The following is a 17166-nucleotide window of genomic DNA, read 5'->3' on the forward strand; positions in this document are numbered from 1 at the left end:
GTCAATTATGACCTTACAGTTTAGGATTTTATTGAACATGGAAATAACTAAAAAGATTTGTGCTATAACGTTACCTATTGTACCAAAACCTGATGAGTTTATTTGGGGACCAAACCCAAGTAGATAATTCTCTCTTAAATCGGCTACTTGGATTCAAAAGGAAAATATGGAATCTCATAAGAAAGATGGTCTTCTAAGAAAAATGTGGACCTTGAATTTGCCACCCAAAGTTAAAATGTTTTCTTGGTTATTAATCAGAGGGAGACTGAACACAAGGGATAGATTGCAATAATTTTCAATTAATATTGACCCAAGTTGTGCTTTGCGCTAGGGAAATTTAGAAACTCATAATCATCTGTTTAGACAATGTCCTTTTACTCAAGAAGTTTGGAAAGGTGCCCCACACCGCCCCAATCCTTTAACATCCAACACTGCATTCCATGAGTGGATTGAAGAACACACCAACTGGCAGAGATCATTGGATTGAAGAACACACTAACACTGCATTCCTCAAATTTAGATAAATTTGGCTAAAGTCCTCCTCCTGTGATGGTAAGTATGGGAAGCAAGAAATCATTGGATTTTTCAAAAATATAAAACCTCATCCTGCACTAGTTCTCGATGTTGCTGCTCAATTTGGAAGAGACTATTGGAGTGACAATTCAACTCTTTCACAGCCATCAAGAACCAGGAATCAGCTAAAGATCAAATGGAAGCCTCCTCCAGTAAATAGTGTGAAGCTCAACTTTGACGGTTTAATTTAGTTAGACAAAACCAAGATGCTGTTGTAGGATTTGTGATCAGAGATGCAGATGCGTATGTCCTAATTGCTACTGCCAAAACTATTGGTATGTAAGAACGTTTTACAAGTTGAAGTGTCAGGTTTAGAAGCAGGTTTAAGAGGCAGGTTACAAAAAACTACTCATTGAAGGCGACTCCAAGACTCTAATTGATTGCATTAACAACATTCCCCCCTTCCCTGGAATCAAGACTAGCATAGATAATACAAAGACTCTCATTGCAAACTTTGATTTTATTTGTTTCCTTCAAACATGTATTTAGAGAAGCCAATAGTGTGGCTACTGCCTTAGCTAACTTAGGTCATGAGTTCTTGGACATTAGGGATATGGTTTGGTATGATCCCCTCGAGGGCTTTTCCTGCCTACAACCTTGATTGGCTTCAGATCGGTTGTAGCAGAGTCTCTTCTTTGTAATTTATTTTCTAAAAGCTAAAAAACAAAAAAGACTTTACTAGAATGTGGTTTTGAGAGTGAACAAACGGGCCAACAGATGACCCATGTGAAGCGGCCCAATATCAATCCTATATTTGAACGGTTTGGGTTAATATACCGGATCCGGGCTGGCCCAGTCAACTCGGTTGACGTTGAATTTTATCACATCTGCTATTCCTGCTTTATATACAAAATGAAAAAACGGAAATTATTAGAGAGGGTGCAGAATAAGGGAACTGGTTCGGCTTTAGGGTTTGCTGAGATAAAACTCACCGTTTCAATTGTCGTTCTCTTCGAGAGTTTGAAGACAAGATTCAAAAGCCTTCGGAACCAAACAATATGTACGGATCAAGAGGGTAAGCCTTGAAATTTCGATTCTTTTGTTTCATAATTTCACATACCTGTTTGTTTCCGGTGATCAATCCTTAAGGAACTCTCTGCTCCAGCAGTCTTGAATTTGTGGTTATGAACATAATTGATTGTCTAATAAATCGGGTTGGAGTTGTCTTCGATTAAGAAAATTAAACCGAATTACGAAAAAAGATGAGGATTTTGATATGCTGGATTCTTTGATTCTTGCCTATTCTGTAAAATTTGGCCTTTTTTTTTTTCCTGATTCAATCTGTTGTCGTTATATGAACTAGAGATAAGGTCTTGTGTTCTATGAGCTATGTTTACTTGTCTGATTTTAGACTCAATGTTCTGCTTTATTGAATGAATCATATGGTTGCTTGAATCTGGTAGCATCACTTAGTTACTGTCTGGTTTCTCTGTATTTTGCTGTGCATATCGAAACCGTTCTATGGCTTCTGTTTGTTTGATTTGGGGAAGTGGTAGATGTGTTTCTGTTTTATGATAAAGATAAATGGTTAGGGTTGTAGACATTAGGTGTCAGGGAAGTGTGGGTTGGGTTTGGTTTTATTAACTGGTTGAGTGGGGGATTTTCTCTTTTTTGGGTATTTAAGGGCAATGTTGGGAGGCGGGGGGTTATCGGACGTCTACGAGGTCGGCTCAAAGAGACCAAGAATGATGGAATCAAATCCCTACTTCGCAGTTGGCAGCAGTGCAAGGGGCTTTCAACCTTTCGGCGGCTATGGTGGCGGCTTCCAGCTTCCTGCTTTCCCCGTGGTCCGTCTTAGGGGGCTTCCTTTCAACTGCACAGACATTGACATCTTCAAGTTCTTTGCTGGACTGGATATTGTGGATGTGTTGCTGGTCAACAAGGGTGGACGCTTCTCAGGAGAGGCCTTTGTTGTCTTTGCTGGACCTTTGCAGGTTGAGTTAGCTCTTCAAAGAGATCGGCAGAACATGGGGCGTAGGTATGTTGAAGTTTTCACATGCAAGAGGCAGGATTACTACAATGCTGTTGCAGCAGAGGTCAGCTATGAAGGGATTTATGACAATGATTTTCAAGGAAGTCCTCCTCCAGCTAAATCATCATCAAAGCGGTTCAATGATAAGGAAAAAATGGAATACACTGAGATATTGAAGTTGCGTGGTCTACCATTCTCTGTAAAAAGATCTCAAATTATTGATTTTTTTGGAGATTTCAAGGTCGTTGAAGATAGAGTACATATTGCTTGCCGCCCAGATGGAAAAGCTACCGGAGAGGCATACGTGGAGTTTGTTTCTGCAGAAGAGGCTAAAAAGGCAATGTCCAAGGACAAGATGATGATTGGGTCCAGGTATGTGGAGCTGTTTCCATCAACACCAGATGAAGCTCGACGGGCAGAATCCAGATCAAGGCAGTGATGAGGCACTGTGAACATGATTGTCAATGTTTCAATCTTTTTGTGATATTTCTATTGTGGTGCTGAAACATCTCTCTATTTAGGTTATATACAAACAATATTTATCTGTAATCTTTCAAATGGTTGAATTGAAGTTTTCATTTACTCTGGCCAGCATTGGAATTACTTGTATTACTTAAAAGTTTCAATTGCTAAGTTTGCACAACCAGATTCTATGGATATGATTATGAACAGGAGTGAGCTTTTATTTAAGTTTGTGACAATGGGTTTTCCTATCATTTCATAGTTCTCACAGGATGGTCCATTTTGTTTTGCTTTTAATCTTCCCAGACACAGTTTTCTTTTGGTTAAATTGTGATAAAATTTGGTCGGAAAATGTCGGTTACTCAGTGTGCTGAAGAAGAAACACAGTTTCTGACACTGTTAGATGTAAATAGAGGAGAAGTTCTCAGGCTTGGGATGTTTTTTGGTGTAAATCAAAGAGGTTATAACATAATCACAGCCAATGGTATCAAACAAACAAATACGAGGGCCTTGTCTAATGACATGACACGAGCATTTTGTTGACCTAGCATCTAGCAACAACTAAATCGAAACCGCCGAAACTGAGCTGGAGCATTAGACCAACACTAAGCGGTGTTGAGCCATCTCAATGAAGCAGAGAGAAGTATAATTTGCTTGGGTTACCAACTGGACGGCTGTGAGTAAAATCCAAGCGTATTATAGCATTTCATATTCTACTAGCAGAGTAGCAGAGGCTCCAGTCGGGGTCCCCTTTTCTCTGTTATCAGCTGAGAGAAACGACGTGTCACTGTATTACTTTCACAAACAAACGACGTGTCGTTATCAATCAGCCGTTATACAGCAACCGGGTCTCACCGGTTCTTGCTCCTCAGTCTACCTGATCTGGACCCTACGAGACTCCCTCCCTCCTCCTGAAACGAAAATTGTGCAGTGGTTTCCGACCAACCGAAACTTCTCTCCGGTGAGTTCTTTCGTTAAAACGCCGTAGTTCTATTCCCTTGTATACTTGAATCTGCAAATTTTGTTTGGTTGATTTTTGTAGTCTGTAATCTGTAGTCTGCAAGTTTCGCTACGATCGCTGCAATGAGTGAATCGCCATTTGATGATCCGATCGAACCGACTTCCTTCGACCTTATCGTCATCGGAACCGGCCTCCCGGAGTCAGTAATCGCTGCAGCAGCATCTACTTCCGGCAAAACTGTTCTCCAGCTTGACCCTAACGACTCCTACGGCAGCCACTTTGCTTCTCATACACTTGATGACCTCACTTCCTTCGTGAATTCACATGCTACTCCACCTCCCTCCACCGCCGGCGTTACAAGTAGTGAAGGTGATTATACTACTTTGGATCTCAATCCCCGTTCGCTGTACTCCCACATTGAGACCGCCAACTATGCCCCGGAAATCCTTGCAGAGCATTCGAGGAGATTCCTTATTGACATTGGCGGGCCTAGGGTGCTGTTCTGTGCTGACAAGGCCATTGAGCTTATATTGAAGTTGGGTGTGGGGTCGTATTTGAATTTCAAGGCTGTTGATGGGAACTTGATTTGGGATGAGAGTAGCGGCGGGTTGTGTAATGTGCCGGACTCAAGAGCAGCGATATTTAAAGACAAGGGCATGAGTCTTAAAGAGAAGAATCAGTTGATGAGGTTCTTCAAGCTTGTTCAGCAGCACTTGGCAGCAGCAGCCTCTGATGGTGAACAAGATAATGAGAGTTCAAAGATTTCTGAGGAGGATTTGGAGACCCCATTTGTTGACTTCTTAACAACACGGCTGCCGCACAAGATTAAATCGTACACATCATATCGCCTTTCTCTATCTGTTAGTGAGAGTTAACTTTGTTTCAATGCCTTTTTACTTTCTGTTTTTGTGTTGAGGGTGGGGGATATATGCTTAGGTTGTCATGTTTAGTCTTATATTATGGGGTTACAAGATTATGAATTTTTCCTTATTTGATTTCGGATTTTCATTCTTCTGTTTTCTGCCCTGCCTCAATTTTTTTTTTTTCCTTCCCTTTTATCTTAAGTATGGTGAGAACTTTGTAATTTTCTTCATTCCAGGATTATCCTTTATTCCATTGCAATGGTTGATTATGATCAAGACAACCCAAAAGTTTATAAAAGTATACTGAAGACAAGAGATGGGATATCGCGTTTAGCTCTCTATCAAAAATCAGTTGGCAGGTTAGTTTTGTCCTTTCTGTTTTTTCACACTTGTTCTATGATGTTTGAGATTCTTTGTAGTCATATTGAACTGATGCTTGATCTGGTAAGCTAGTACCTAATAGTATAGAGGGTAAGAAATGTTATCTCTGCAGAAACTGTTTGTTGTTTGATGGCTGTGATTATGGAAAATAAGTGCAGTTATGTAGAATGGGAAACAAGGGAAGTAGATATAGTTGGAATGCTGTCAATTGATTGAAATTAGAAGTTCAGAGTAGAGGCATTGTCTTCTACGATGTAGTAAACACTTGAACCAAATGATTGAATATCTCTGTTGACCAATACTTAAACTATTCAATATAATATTTTCAGATGCTAGTCACAGTTTACCACATAACTTATATATTGTTCTTGTTCTCAGGTTTCCAGATGCCAATGGAGCTTTTCTTTATCCTATGTATGGTCATGGGGAGTTATCACAAGCCTTTTGCCGCCGTGCTGCTGTTAAAGGTTGTCTTCAAGTAAGTTCAACTGGAAATCTCATTTGCTTTATTTTTTTTAATTCTTTTATACAAAGGCTGTTTATTTATCTCTGCTTTGTTTATGTAATAATTTTTGCCTCTGTATCTCCTAGGATTTTTGAATCACTTCACTCTTTTGAGCACTATGTCATACTAAAATTAGTTTTACTAGAAACAAATGAATAAATAAGTATATACGTACTGTACCTACATATGTACATCCGTGATGCTTTACCTATGGCCGAAATCTCTGTCATACAGGTTCTGCGAAGGCCAGTGATTTCTCTGCTTATGGACAAGGTACGGGAGTGTACTTATGTTTGTGTTCTCTATAAAATATTTATTGAGAAGAGTAATTTTGGTACCTGAAAGTTGCCATTACTAATTCTTATTTGTGGCTTGAGAATTTGCAGGATAGTGGGCAATATAAGGGTGTTAGATTAGTTTCAGGTCAGGATTTGTTGAGTCATCGGCTGGTTATGGATCCAACCTTCACGGTCCCACTGCCACCGGCTTCATCTCCACCAGACCTTCCAAAAGAAAGTCTGAAAGGTGATAAAAGAATGGTGGCCAGGGGAATATGTATTACAACAAGATCCTTGAAGCCAGATATATCAAACTTATTGCTTGTGTATCCTCCTAGATGTAAGCCTTACCTTAAGTTAACCTTATATATATATATATTAAGTGAGTTACAAAATTTATATTCTTTCTTTCTTTTCCTCTCCCAGCTTTGTTTTCTGAGCAGGACACTTCAGTCCGAGCTATCCAGATTCGTGGCGGAACAGATGGTGGCGGTTTGGCTGTTTGTCCATCGAGCATGTATGTTTATGCTAAGTATTTGAAGACAATAATATCACTGAGTTTCTCACATTTTTTTCTGTCCTTTTTGTCTTGTCTCTTTTTTTAACCTTTTTTTGAATATATTCATCACTATAATCTGTGATACTCTTGCATCACATTTACAACTTCAAGTAGATATGGACCTCCGATGCTATGACCTTATATGCCAACTACCATGAAGCATATGTGAGGCACATAGGAAAAGAAAAAAAATACCACTTGCGACCTGCATCTTTGGATTTGTAACTGTGAATTTAATGAACCCAACTTATTTGAATTAGAATCTACAAAATCGGAAATTTTAAAATATGCAACTGTGATACCCATGATGATATTCTGTTTTTGAGATATATGTTTCAGAGTTGTTTTAGGAATGAAATTTGGACTCCTTCCTGGAGTGTTAGGAGGACTGTTGGTGTTATTTACCTAGCCTAGTTTTATTAGGTAACCTAAAAGTATTAGGAATTCTCCTTTTCCTAGCTGTTGTATAATTATCTTGGCCTCTATAAAATAAAGGCATTGTAATGGTTGTGAGGCAGAATAAACGAGATAATAACCTAGACACCAGCGCTCTCAATCCTTCCCTAGATTTCTCAACCCCCTTTTGCGTCTCTGAATTGTGATTACGTGTCGCCATGGCATCAAAACGCATCTCGAAGGAGCTCAGGGATTTGCAGAGAGACCCGCCTACCTCCTGCAGTGCTGGTCCCGTGGGCGAGGACATGTTTCATTGGCAAGCAACAATTATGGGACCTGCTGATAGCCCATATGCAGGTGGTGTTTTTCTAGTTTCAATTAAGTTCCCTGGGGATTATCCATTCAAGCCTCCGAAGGTTGAATTTAAGACCAAAGTATACCATCCAAACATCAATAGTACTAATGGAAGCATTTGTCTTGATATTCTTAAAGATCAATGGAGCCCTGCGCTAACCATTTCCAAGGTGCTGTTATCTATAAGTTCTTTGTTGACAGACCCCAACCCTGATGATCCTCTTGTCAGTGAGATTGCAAACATGTACAAGACTAACAGGGCCAAGTATGAAGCCACTGCTAGCAGTTGGACACACAAGTACGCCATGGGCTAAAGACACAGGAAATTTGAAGCATTTGTAAACAATGACTTTCCTGTCTTGTGTTTTATATTTGTTCTAGGAGTGTTTTATATTTCAGATTTGTTTTAGGAATAAATTTCAGTCATTCCTGGAATGTCAGGAGTTAAGACTGTTGGTGTTATTTACTTAGCCCAGACTTATTTGGTAACCTAGAATTAATAGGAGTCATCCTTTTTCCTAGCTGTTTTAGAATTATCTTGGCCTCACAACTTTGTTTTGAGATATTAATAATATTCTTACCTTCTTGTTTTCACCTTCTCTTCTGAATTTATCTTCTATTATTCTTCCCTACTCTAAATATCCCTGTTTTTTATTCCCTTTGTCGTCTTCTTACTGCCTCTACATCAAACTATCTAATTATTTGGTTTTGCCCAGAAATGGGTGAATTTAGGTGGCTAAGTAGTTGTTAATGGTTATTGACTATTATCTGTTTGGGAGTGTTAAGTAACAGAGTTGGACTTATACTGTATACCGGGTCTTACCATTGTTAATGAATTGCTATCCTTGTATATGGCTTAGATATACATGGTACAGAATCAGTTAAATTGGATTTTGTTTACTATCTGTTCTTCAGGTTTGTGTTGTACTTTTCTGCTCTATGTGATGATGCTGAACAAGGGAAAAGGTTGCTACATGCGGCCATGAATGCTCTTCTCACACTTCCTGTGTCTGGAAATCTTGAAAGTGGTTCCACAGTTCAAAGTGAAGACGCAGAACTAAAAGCCACCTTACTTTGGAGCATGCTATACATTCAGGAGATCACAACGGTGCACCTCATCTCAACTTCTCTACATTTTTAGTAAAGTTTGTTTCTTGATATTTCTACGTGTTGCACTGTCTAAAACATATGCTAAGTTTTCTTTTCACTGATTTTACAAATGTATTAGGTTCATTAATACCAAAATGATGATTTCTTATCATCAATGAGTAGAAAATTGTCTGTCTCCAACACACACACGCTTAATGGTTTGGATTGAGGGTTAAAATGAAAATAGTGAAGGAGTAATGCAGATATTCTTTTACCTTTTGGGAAAGACATCAGAACAAATCATAGGTCTGAGTTACGGATCTTGATATTGTAGGACCTATGATACCATTTCTGATTTACAATCATTTGCAGGGTCAATATGAACATCTCATCTCCACTCCCATGCCAGATGGAAATCTCAACTATGATGATCTGCTGGATGAAACTGTTCTGGTATATCTTCTTTTTACTGATTTTTCTGTTTCATACTTTCATTAAGCATAATTTCTTGGTACTACATATCCCCTAACATTGACCATAATATTATTTGGTGTCGCTGTCGTGTATGCCGATACACGACAGCTCTTCCAGAAGATGTATCCAGACGAGGCATTCTTTCCAGAGACACCTTCCTTGCCCGAGAATCCAGAAGAGGATATTGAAGGGCTTAGTCTTGAAGACTGATGGTGGTTTGCCGTACTCAAGTCAGTGTATACATTATACAGTATTCTCAAGAATATGCAAATGTGACTTCTAGCATCTTGAACTTAAAAAAAAAAAAAATGATGACATAGCATCTTGTACTTGTACACTAGAAACAAGTAAGAAAAAATTGTCACCATCCCTTCTTTTATTTATTTATTTATATTTTTTTATGGGGGGTTCAGAAGAGAATCCTAGCTCAACTGTTTTCACAGACCTAAAACTATTGGGAATGGGGCAACATTTAGTGTCAAGATTCTCTTTTAGTGGCAACATTTAGTGTCGGTGGTTACCTATCTTGTCTGCATTTACTATAACAAGTCTTTGACTTGCTGCACACATCTTTACTCTGTCTATGCCTCCACTATTTTCATCTGCATTGAATGAACAGACTTTGTTGTTGGGAATTGCCCTAAAAAATAGAGCCCATCAATTTTCAGCTTTTATGATATCTCCCTTTCAATCGCAACAATGCTTCATTTATCATATTAATTAGCCTGCTTGGGTTCTACTATTCTGCAATGAATAGGGATGACTGTGGTAAATGCCAAGGGTAAAATTACATTTTGGTTTCAATTTTACTCTCTACCCCTGACTTCTTTTTCCTTAACCAACCTCCTCCGAACCGAGTGAAGTCTTTGCATTCGGTGTATCAAAAATGCTAAACAACAGTGACTAATCGAAGCTTAAACTTGAAACTCATTAAGAACATTTCTCGCACGTCATTAGCAGTAGAAAAAAAATTAACAAAAATGTGAATAGAGCTGGTGAATAGTTGGTCATTCAACACGAGTGTGGTTCAACTCGAACACGATAAAAAGACAAGGTAAAAACCGTTCAGTGGGGCCTCCCTCTCCCCTTTGCCAAGCAAGACATGCATGTTTTCCCAGGAGTGAACCCAAAAAGTTACCGCCAAAAAAGCCCAACCGAAATGAAGAAAGCTCCAAGCTCCGGTAAGTCCAACCGTCCCAACCGTCCAATCTCATAAAAAGCGTCGCTTCAGTGGCAGTTTCTGGTTTTGGTTTCCATTTTTTTTTTTTTTAATTATTTTCCAACCTCCATTTTGCCACTTCTCAAACATGCGCCAAAGGTAGTTGCTACGGTTGTCGTGAGCTAGCTTTACCTTTTTTCCTTTATGAAAAATACCCCTCTATGGCTCACAAAATATCCACCTTTTTCCTCCTCGCTTTTGACTTTTGAGAGACATAGTGAGGTTAACTTGGTAATTGTGAGTCGTCCATGGCAATAACAGTAATTTAAGAGATAGTAAAGGGACTTTCTTGTCAAGTGATAGGGTCAGAAGTGTACAGGGTTAGGAGTGGCAGTCTTGCGTGTATCAAGTAGCTACAGGACAAACAAGAAAAACCTAGGATTCCCACTATTTTTTCCAAACTAATTTTATGTGCTCTAATGGTGGCAAAAAATAATTACCTTTCTTTTAAAAAAAAATACATGTTCCATTTTATTTGAGCCAAAGGTTGTTCATTAGGAAACTAAGAAGCTATATTTAGGGAAATAAATATATATAATCATTTGTTACATAATTTTAGTAATTCTATATGATAACTTATATGAAGAATTCAGATTTATTAAACGTTCAAAGTTAAATTGAGTAGGAAGTTTTAAATTGTCAATCGGTTTAAATACATGACGAATACATGTATCGTTTCCCTCCGAAATGAAACAATAAAAGGAAAAAACTTTCAATATTCTCGAAAAGGATTAAATGGACATTAGTGATGGACAATTAAAGTGGTTTTTGTTAATTAAGAGGTTGTTAGAAAGAATTGAGACTTGCTAGATTTATGTAGTCAAATTCTTGTATTTAATCAATGCATTCAGTTTTACCACATTTTTCATTTTTGACCATGGCAGTTTAATTCCATAATGGGGAGATTATATTCCCACAAACCAATAACCCATAAAAAAAAAAGGAAAAGTTTTTGGCTTTTGGTCATCCAGTCACAAAATGCAGAAAAGGGCAAAACCAAAAGGAAAAGTGGAGAAAAAGGAACAGAAAATACTTGGGTTGGCAGGACTCTAGAAACTAGACAATATTCACAAGTGAATGAAACCAATCAAAGCTCTGTAACAAAACTTGCTGCAAAATCCAAAGCAGTAGCAACAGTCTACTGGGTTTTCATTCATTCCATTCCTTCTTTCTCTACCCACTGTTTTTGCTTTAACTACTGCTATATACCTGCTCCTCCTCCTCCACCCTGTTTCACTCACCCCATTACCAAAAATATGATCTTTCTCTCTTTTTCCTCATGGATTCCTGTGACCCCCATTTTCTGAGATCTCTCCTAGTCTTCAAGAACACCATCAACCAAGGTAAACCCATCATTCTCATCAATCAATCTCAACTGTTTGATTCCAAAGATTAAAGCTTTTTATCATTTCCTTGTTGGGTTTCCCCTCCCCTCTTCTTTCTCAGAGTTGATTAGGAGCTTGCATGTGTATGGATTAGAGGATGGGAAGGAAAATGAGGTTGAGAGGGAGTTTCTGTTCTCAGAAAACGGGTCATATGTGGAGTTTCGGGCTTACCCGGTTCTGAGATTGATGAAATTCCGGGTTTCACAAGTGCTTGAAGGCTATGTTAATGGCTGCTGGGTCTGCATTTTAGCTTTTCATGCCAATCGTTCTCCTAATTTCACATGCATTCCTTCTATTCTCTCTGTTTCAAGGTACCCATCTCAGTTTAACTTGAAAACCCTGTCCTTGTCTCTCTCTGTGCCTTTTTTTTCCTTCTTTTTTTTCTCTTTTGTTTTTTGTTTTTGGAGGTGTCACTATCTCAGGTTCTGATGAGATTATGCGTTATAGTTCTGGCCTTGAGAGTTTTCTTGCATATGAATAATTGTATGCCTAAAAGGGCTGAAATACGATTTGGGCCTGCAAAGTAGAGGAGATGGTATTGATGGTGATAGTTTGTATCAGAAAAGGAAATTTGTGGTTATGATTACCTCATTTCACCTGTTGAGTATTGATGGTGCTTTCTGGAAAATCTATTTGTTTTCTGTAGCTTTATCTTCCTTTTTGAGGTTTTACCGATCCTAGTTAATTAGGTACAAAGTACAAACTACACCTTACATGTCCCCTATACTAGGTTCTAGTTCCCCAATTGTATGTATTTTCAAGTATTGCAAGGTGTCGAATGTAGAAGAATTTCATGCCGATCCTCTAAAATTTTTGTAGCTCTTTAATAGCTAAGGCACAGGACATGAATATTTTTATGGAAAATGGCTTTGGTTTACATTTTTTATGTTGAACTATAATTGAACATGTTTGATTGGAATGCTTTATTTTTCCCTATAATCACTTCTAGTTGCTGCCTAGAGATATAAGCATATTTAGTCTGAACGTATTACCAATCCCAATTCAGCCACCCCAACTCTATCTGAAGTTTTGATCATCATCAGCTTCTTTTTTGTGTCTCCAATTATATAATCTGGTTTGTCATGATTCTAACCTTTGTCATAAACCTTACAGAAATTCTCAGTTAAAGTTGATCCCAAATTTAGCTAATGATCTTCAAATGGTTGTCGAGAAAACCTGCATAAAAGCTGAGAAAGAACCATTGCAGAAGTCGGATGAGGAAACAAGCCAAGGGATTGATGAGAATCACTGTCAACTAAGAAGAAGTTTGCCTATGCTTGATCTGGATCTTAATCGTCCTCCTTGTCCTGCCACAATGTCTGAATCATCTGATGATCAAGAAAGTGGAAGACAATCACCCGGTGAGATGACATTGCTTTCTATATTCGTTTCTACATGTGAATTGATTGTCCTGTGCTTATTATTAAGGTGGCAACATAGTGTGGTAAGTTGGGATAGTTCTTAGGATTAACATCTTAGACAGCACTTTATGCATCGTTCAGTATTTTCTTTTCTAGCTGATGCCAAGGTAACTCTTAGCAGCAGCTTATGTGAAAAACTCTCTGACTTAAAAAATTTCCGTTCACTTCCATAACAAAAAGCAATTATCAAGTGATATTATTCCTGTTATTTTGACCATTATTTGCTAGTAGTGGTAGTAAAAGACCGGATTTTACTTGTCCATGTACAAGGATATTATGCCTTAAAAAGTCTTCTGGCTCCACTTTTCTTTCCCTGTTAAGTTCTGCTGTGTTTTTAAATTTGATATCTTATAGGTTAGGTGCAAGATTGCAGGTTTGATAGAGAAGAAGAATAGAAGAGCAGCAAGTGACCGCATAGCAAAGATCACTTTACCAGATCTGGTGAAGTATTTTGATATCCCTATTGTGGAAGCTTCAAGAAGTCTGAATGTTGGACTTACAGTACTGAAAAAGAAATGTAGAGAGTTTGGTATTCCTCGTTGGCCACATAGGAAGATAAAATCGCTTGACAGCCTCATTCGTGATCTTCAGGTCCTTCTTCATTTCCCCTTCCTCGTATGTTCATTACTCGCACCTTTTGTAAATATTGACATGATTCCACTAAGTGGAACAATCTATCTTCCAAAATTAAATTGATAGTTACTTGGTTCACTAATTGGGTTCCAACTAGTTCATGAACATTAAGTATATTAAATAATATGATTACATGATAGATGTGTGTATATATATATATATAATGAACTGAAGACTTGAATATGTTCATATTGAAATATATGAAAATACACATGCATTTTATATATGTACAGTTGTTTATAGTTATGAGTGTGCAGGAAGAGACGGAGTTCCAACAGAAGGAGAACAAGGCTGCAGCCTTAGCAGTTGCAAAGAGGCAAAGGATGTTGGAGAGTGAAAAAGAAAGCATAGAGAGGAGACCCTTCTTGGATATGAAGATCGAGACCAAGAGGTTCAGGCAAGATGTTTTCAAGAGAAGGCATAGAGCCAGAGTCCTTAGAAGCCAGGGCCTATCACTCACTGGCAATTAAATTAAAGTATCTATCTATATATTAGGAGAACTGGAACTAGGAGGTTGAGGTGATATGTTTCCAAATTGTAAAAACATCAACTTTTAAATCGGTTGCATCGGTGTTCTCAAAACTCTTGTTTAGTTCCAGATATAAAATTTTGGGCAAAACCAATGAATTGTGTCTGTAGTTTCAGATATTGGATTAAGGGTTGCCATCACAGTTTAATGACTTCTATTTCAGTTTTTGTTTTATCTCAGCTCATTTGGGATCATCTTTTGCTTGTTATAATGTGTCTTTAGCTCATCATGTATGCGTAAGTAGGTGTAAACATCCAATTTTGGTGGTGTAAACATTCCAGGTTAATGTCAAATAGTATAAAAGCTCAACCTCTATCTATCTATGCCTGAAACATGCCTTCACCCCCCCTGGAGGATAATCACAATCTTTTGCTCCTTTTGCCTTTTTACCGATTCGTTAAAATTAAGAAATAATTCCATGGTTTTCGTGCTTTTGATAGATACATGTCAATGTGGTGGTCTACTGAATCGGAGAAACCAAATGGTGCTAGGCAAAAGGACTTGACGTTCACGGTCAGCTTCTGGTCAAACTGGTCAGGCACTCAACAAGCTGCGTTTACATGCAGAAATATTTCTGTTCAGACATCTCTCTTTCCGCTCTGTTTCTGCTTTTTAATTTCGACTACTTTCTGCGGGGTTTTGCCAAAGAGCAATATGTTCTTAAGCGTGTGCCTGCCACGTTATTGGCACCCAAAGTAGTTGTGACTTGTGAAGCGTGCGGTTACCAATTGCGGCTGTACCATTGTAGACTCTGTTTGACTTATCCACGTCCCAGGAGGATGTTTCTGTTGCTTTTCTTCATTCACGATTCACTTCAGTTGGTTGGTTTCATATACTGACGATACATACGGTTTCATGTACGTACGGTTTCCAGAGTTTCTTTAACATCATGTTCCACAGTTGTACGTATACAAATTATGCCAAATTGACTTCGAGTTTATTGTTCAATCTTTTCATGATTTCGAATTTGATGTTCAATCTGATCTTGAATTTGTTCACGCATTTGGCTCAAGCTCGGCCGGCAGATGATTCTTGCACAAGACAAGTTTTAGGGTTAAGCAAGTTGCCGTCCATTGATGTCTTTAGGAGCAAGATGGTTTGTCGTAGGTCTATCAATCCGAATGGCCATTTTGCAAAGCCCATTCGTTTGGGTGAAAAATATGCCTAGTCCTTTTCAAACACGTTTCCAGGTCTAGGTGAAGACAGCTGGCACTCGTAGAAGGCCTCCACTTACACACACACACACACACATAGCCTCCACTCAAGGATTCCTTTTTTTTTTTTTAGCCATTTCAAGGAATCCCTCGTGGGATCTACTTTTCAATTTCATTTTGGCATTTTGATTGTTAAGTTTTTAAGTCATAATGTATAGATCATTTCTGCAATTTTTCAGCTAAATTGATGACCGTGAAGGTATAGAACTAGATTAAATCAATGGGCGAACCGAATCTGTCCAACATGAACCGTTCATGCTTATAATTGTAAATCGCAATATGAATGCCTTCATAATTATCAATTTGGCTAAAAATTTTGCATAGGTAATCTACTCATATAGACCTAAAAATTGAACGGTTGAAATATGAAAATGTGATCGAAAAGTTAGTCTAATAAGCGATTCCTTAAAATGACAAAAAAAATGGACCTCGCTAGAAGGACCGTGTGTGTGTGATTTCTTATTTTAGGGTTTAGAAGATGACAACTAAATGAGGAATTTGTGATGGTATGTAATCAAATAAGTTGTTAGTCTGTCATGCTATTTTAGCTTTCATATTTTTTAACGAAAATGAAATTTGAGACTTTGGAATATGTGTTTTTGTTTGTCTTTGTACTTCATCTTATATATGTGAAAATAAATTTGGCCATTCTAATCACATATTTCACTTCTATTAACATTTATGTGATACAAAATAATAAAATTTACACGAAAACAAGTCCTTTATTGTCCAACGGGTCAGTCGCAGCTCTAACCCTAATTCCGGAAATAGGTATCTTCTAAACTCTCTTGTCCTGCGGGTGATATCGGTTAAAGAGATCTTTCCCGTCTTCTGTTCTCCACTTAAGTGAAGATAGCTACTAGACTGGAAGACCCAATTTTGACAATATTGTGAAAGCAAAACAAAGCTTTTTAAGCCTTTAACTATGAACTCATTTGATGTCTTTAGTGATGATCTTCACTTTAGTAGTCGTCGATTTTCATGTTCGGAATGAAAAAACATAAATTTTATTTCATTATTTTGCTAATTTGTAAGTTCACCATTTATTGTTCTATAACTTCTTTACACCAAAAACTAGTAAAACAGACATTTTAGAAAATGCATGTCCAAATTGCGAGGGAGGATTCAGTGCACCGACGTGCACTTGCATCAACATAAATGGATGGTTAGATTATATTAAATACACTCTTAGGTTATTAATAAAAATATTAATTATAAATATTATTGGTTGAGATCATCTTATAAGTGTTGTGTCACTTGCACTGTCGGTGCATAGAATAATTGCATTTACTCATGCTCTCTAGTGTCTATCTAATTCTCTGCGCAAAACTATGATCATCGTCTTCCCCTAATAACACGCCAATTAAAGACAATGAAATATTAACCAAGACTATTGAAATGAGTATTTGCTAATTTCATTCAGGTAAAAAAAAAAAAAAATACAGCTTCCATGCCCGAGTTTCATGCTTGAAGATCAACAATCACTCAGCTTGAGAAACTGGATGTAAAATGGAAGGTCAACTGGTCAAGTATATATTTAGCTTACCAGTTAAGATTTCCTGAAAAGTTGTATATACATTTCTGTGTCGTTGCTTTCTTCATCCTGACATGCATGTATAGGTTAGGTCAAGCTGTGTAAAACGTGGTACATAGCTCATAGCCGTAATTGGTAATCTCTCAGTATGTGATCTTCTTCTTTCTGGTTTTGTGTGGACATATATAGAAAGGAAAGGAATTCTTTCCTTCTTTTTTTTTTTTTTCTTTTTTTTTGTTGACTCACTCGGTTGAATTTATTGTCTGTACGTAGTAGCTGTATTACAAACAGAAGACGAAGTTTCTAGTGCTTTTCTTTTTTGTTATACGTGCACAAATTTTGCAGTGCATCCTTGAAACTCAAT

General features: G+C 37.8%; 4 protein-coding genes across 5 annotated transcripts; all 4 read left to right on the forward strand.

The window, feature by feature from the left end:
• Nucleotides 1–1437: 1437 nt before the first annotated feature.
• On the forward strand, nt 1438–3216 carry LOC112188583 (heterogeneous nuclear ribonucleoprotein H). The gene is made up of 2 exons (XM_024327728.2): nt 1438–1588; nt 2198–3216. Exons 1-2 carry the CDS (start codon nt 1572–1574, stop codon nt 2982–2984), a joined length of 804 nt encoding a protein of 267 aa, XP_024183496.1. The 5' UTR covers nt 1438–1571; the 3' UTR covers nt 2985–3216.
• A 440-nt stretch (nt 3217–3656) lies between these two features.
• Nucleotides 3657–9133, forward strand: LOC112188623 (rab escort protein 1). 2 transcript variants are annotated; one of them, XM_024327776.2, is made up of 10 exons: nt 3657–3968; nt 4064–4800; nt 5068–5190; nt 5591–5690; nt 5952–5990; nt 6104–6335; nt 6422–6512; nt 8220–8412; nt 8766–8846; nt 8976–9133. In XM_024327776.2, the coding sequence occupies exons 2-10, from the start codon at nt 4091–4093 to the stop codon at nt 9075–9077; spliced, it is 1671 nt and encodes a 556-aa protein (XP_024183544.1). In that variant the 5' UTR covers nt 3657–3968; nt 4064–4090; the 3' UTR covers nt 9078–9133. The 2 variants fall into 2 exon arrangements, with proteins under 2 accessions (XP_024183544.1, XP_040370081.1); XM_040514147.1 differs by having other exon boundaries at nt 3701–3968; nt 4050–4800.
• LOC112188624 (ubiquitin-conjugating enzyme E2-17 kDa-like) lies at nt 6522–8207 on the forward strand. Its single transcript, XM_040514148.1, has one exon. It carries the CDS (start codon nt 7169–7171, stop codon nt 7616–7618), a length of 450 nt encoding a protein of 149 aa, XP_040370082.1. The 5' UTR covers nt 6522–7168; the 3' UTR covers nt 7619–8207.
• A 1946-nt stretch (nt 9134–11079) lies between the features above and the next one.
• LOC112189421 (protein RKD5) lies at nt 11080–14548 on the forward strand. Its single transcript, XM_024328757.2, has 5 exons — nt 11080–11429; nt 11533–11782; nt 12585–12832; nt 13266–13483; nt 13783–14548. The coding sequence occupies exons 1-5, from the start codon at nt 11366–11368 to the stop codon at nt 13993–13995; spliced, it is 993 nt and encodes a 330-aa protein (XP_024184525.1). The 5' UTR covers nt 11080–11365; the 3' UTR covers nt 13996–14548.
• Nucleotides 14549–17166: the final 2618 nt, after the last annotated feature.

This window comes from Rosa chinensis, chromosome 2 (assembly GCF_002994745.2).
Source record: "Rosa chinensis cultivar Old Blush chromosome 2, RchiOBHm-V2, whole genome shotgun sequence".
Taxonomy (NCBI): domain Eukaryota; kingdom Viridiplantae; phylum Streptophyta; class Magnoliopsida; order Rosales; family Rosaceae; genus Rosa; species Rosa chinensis.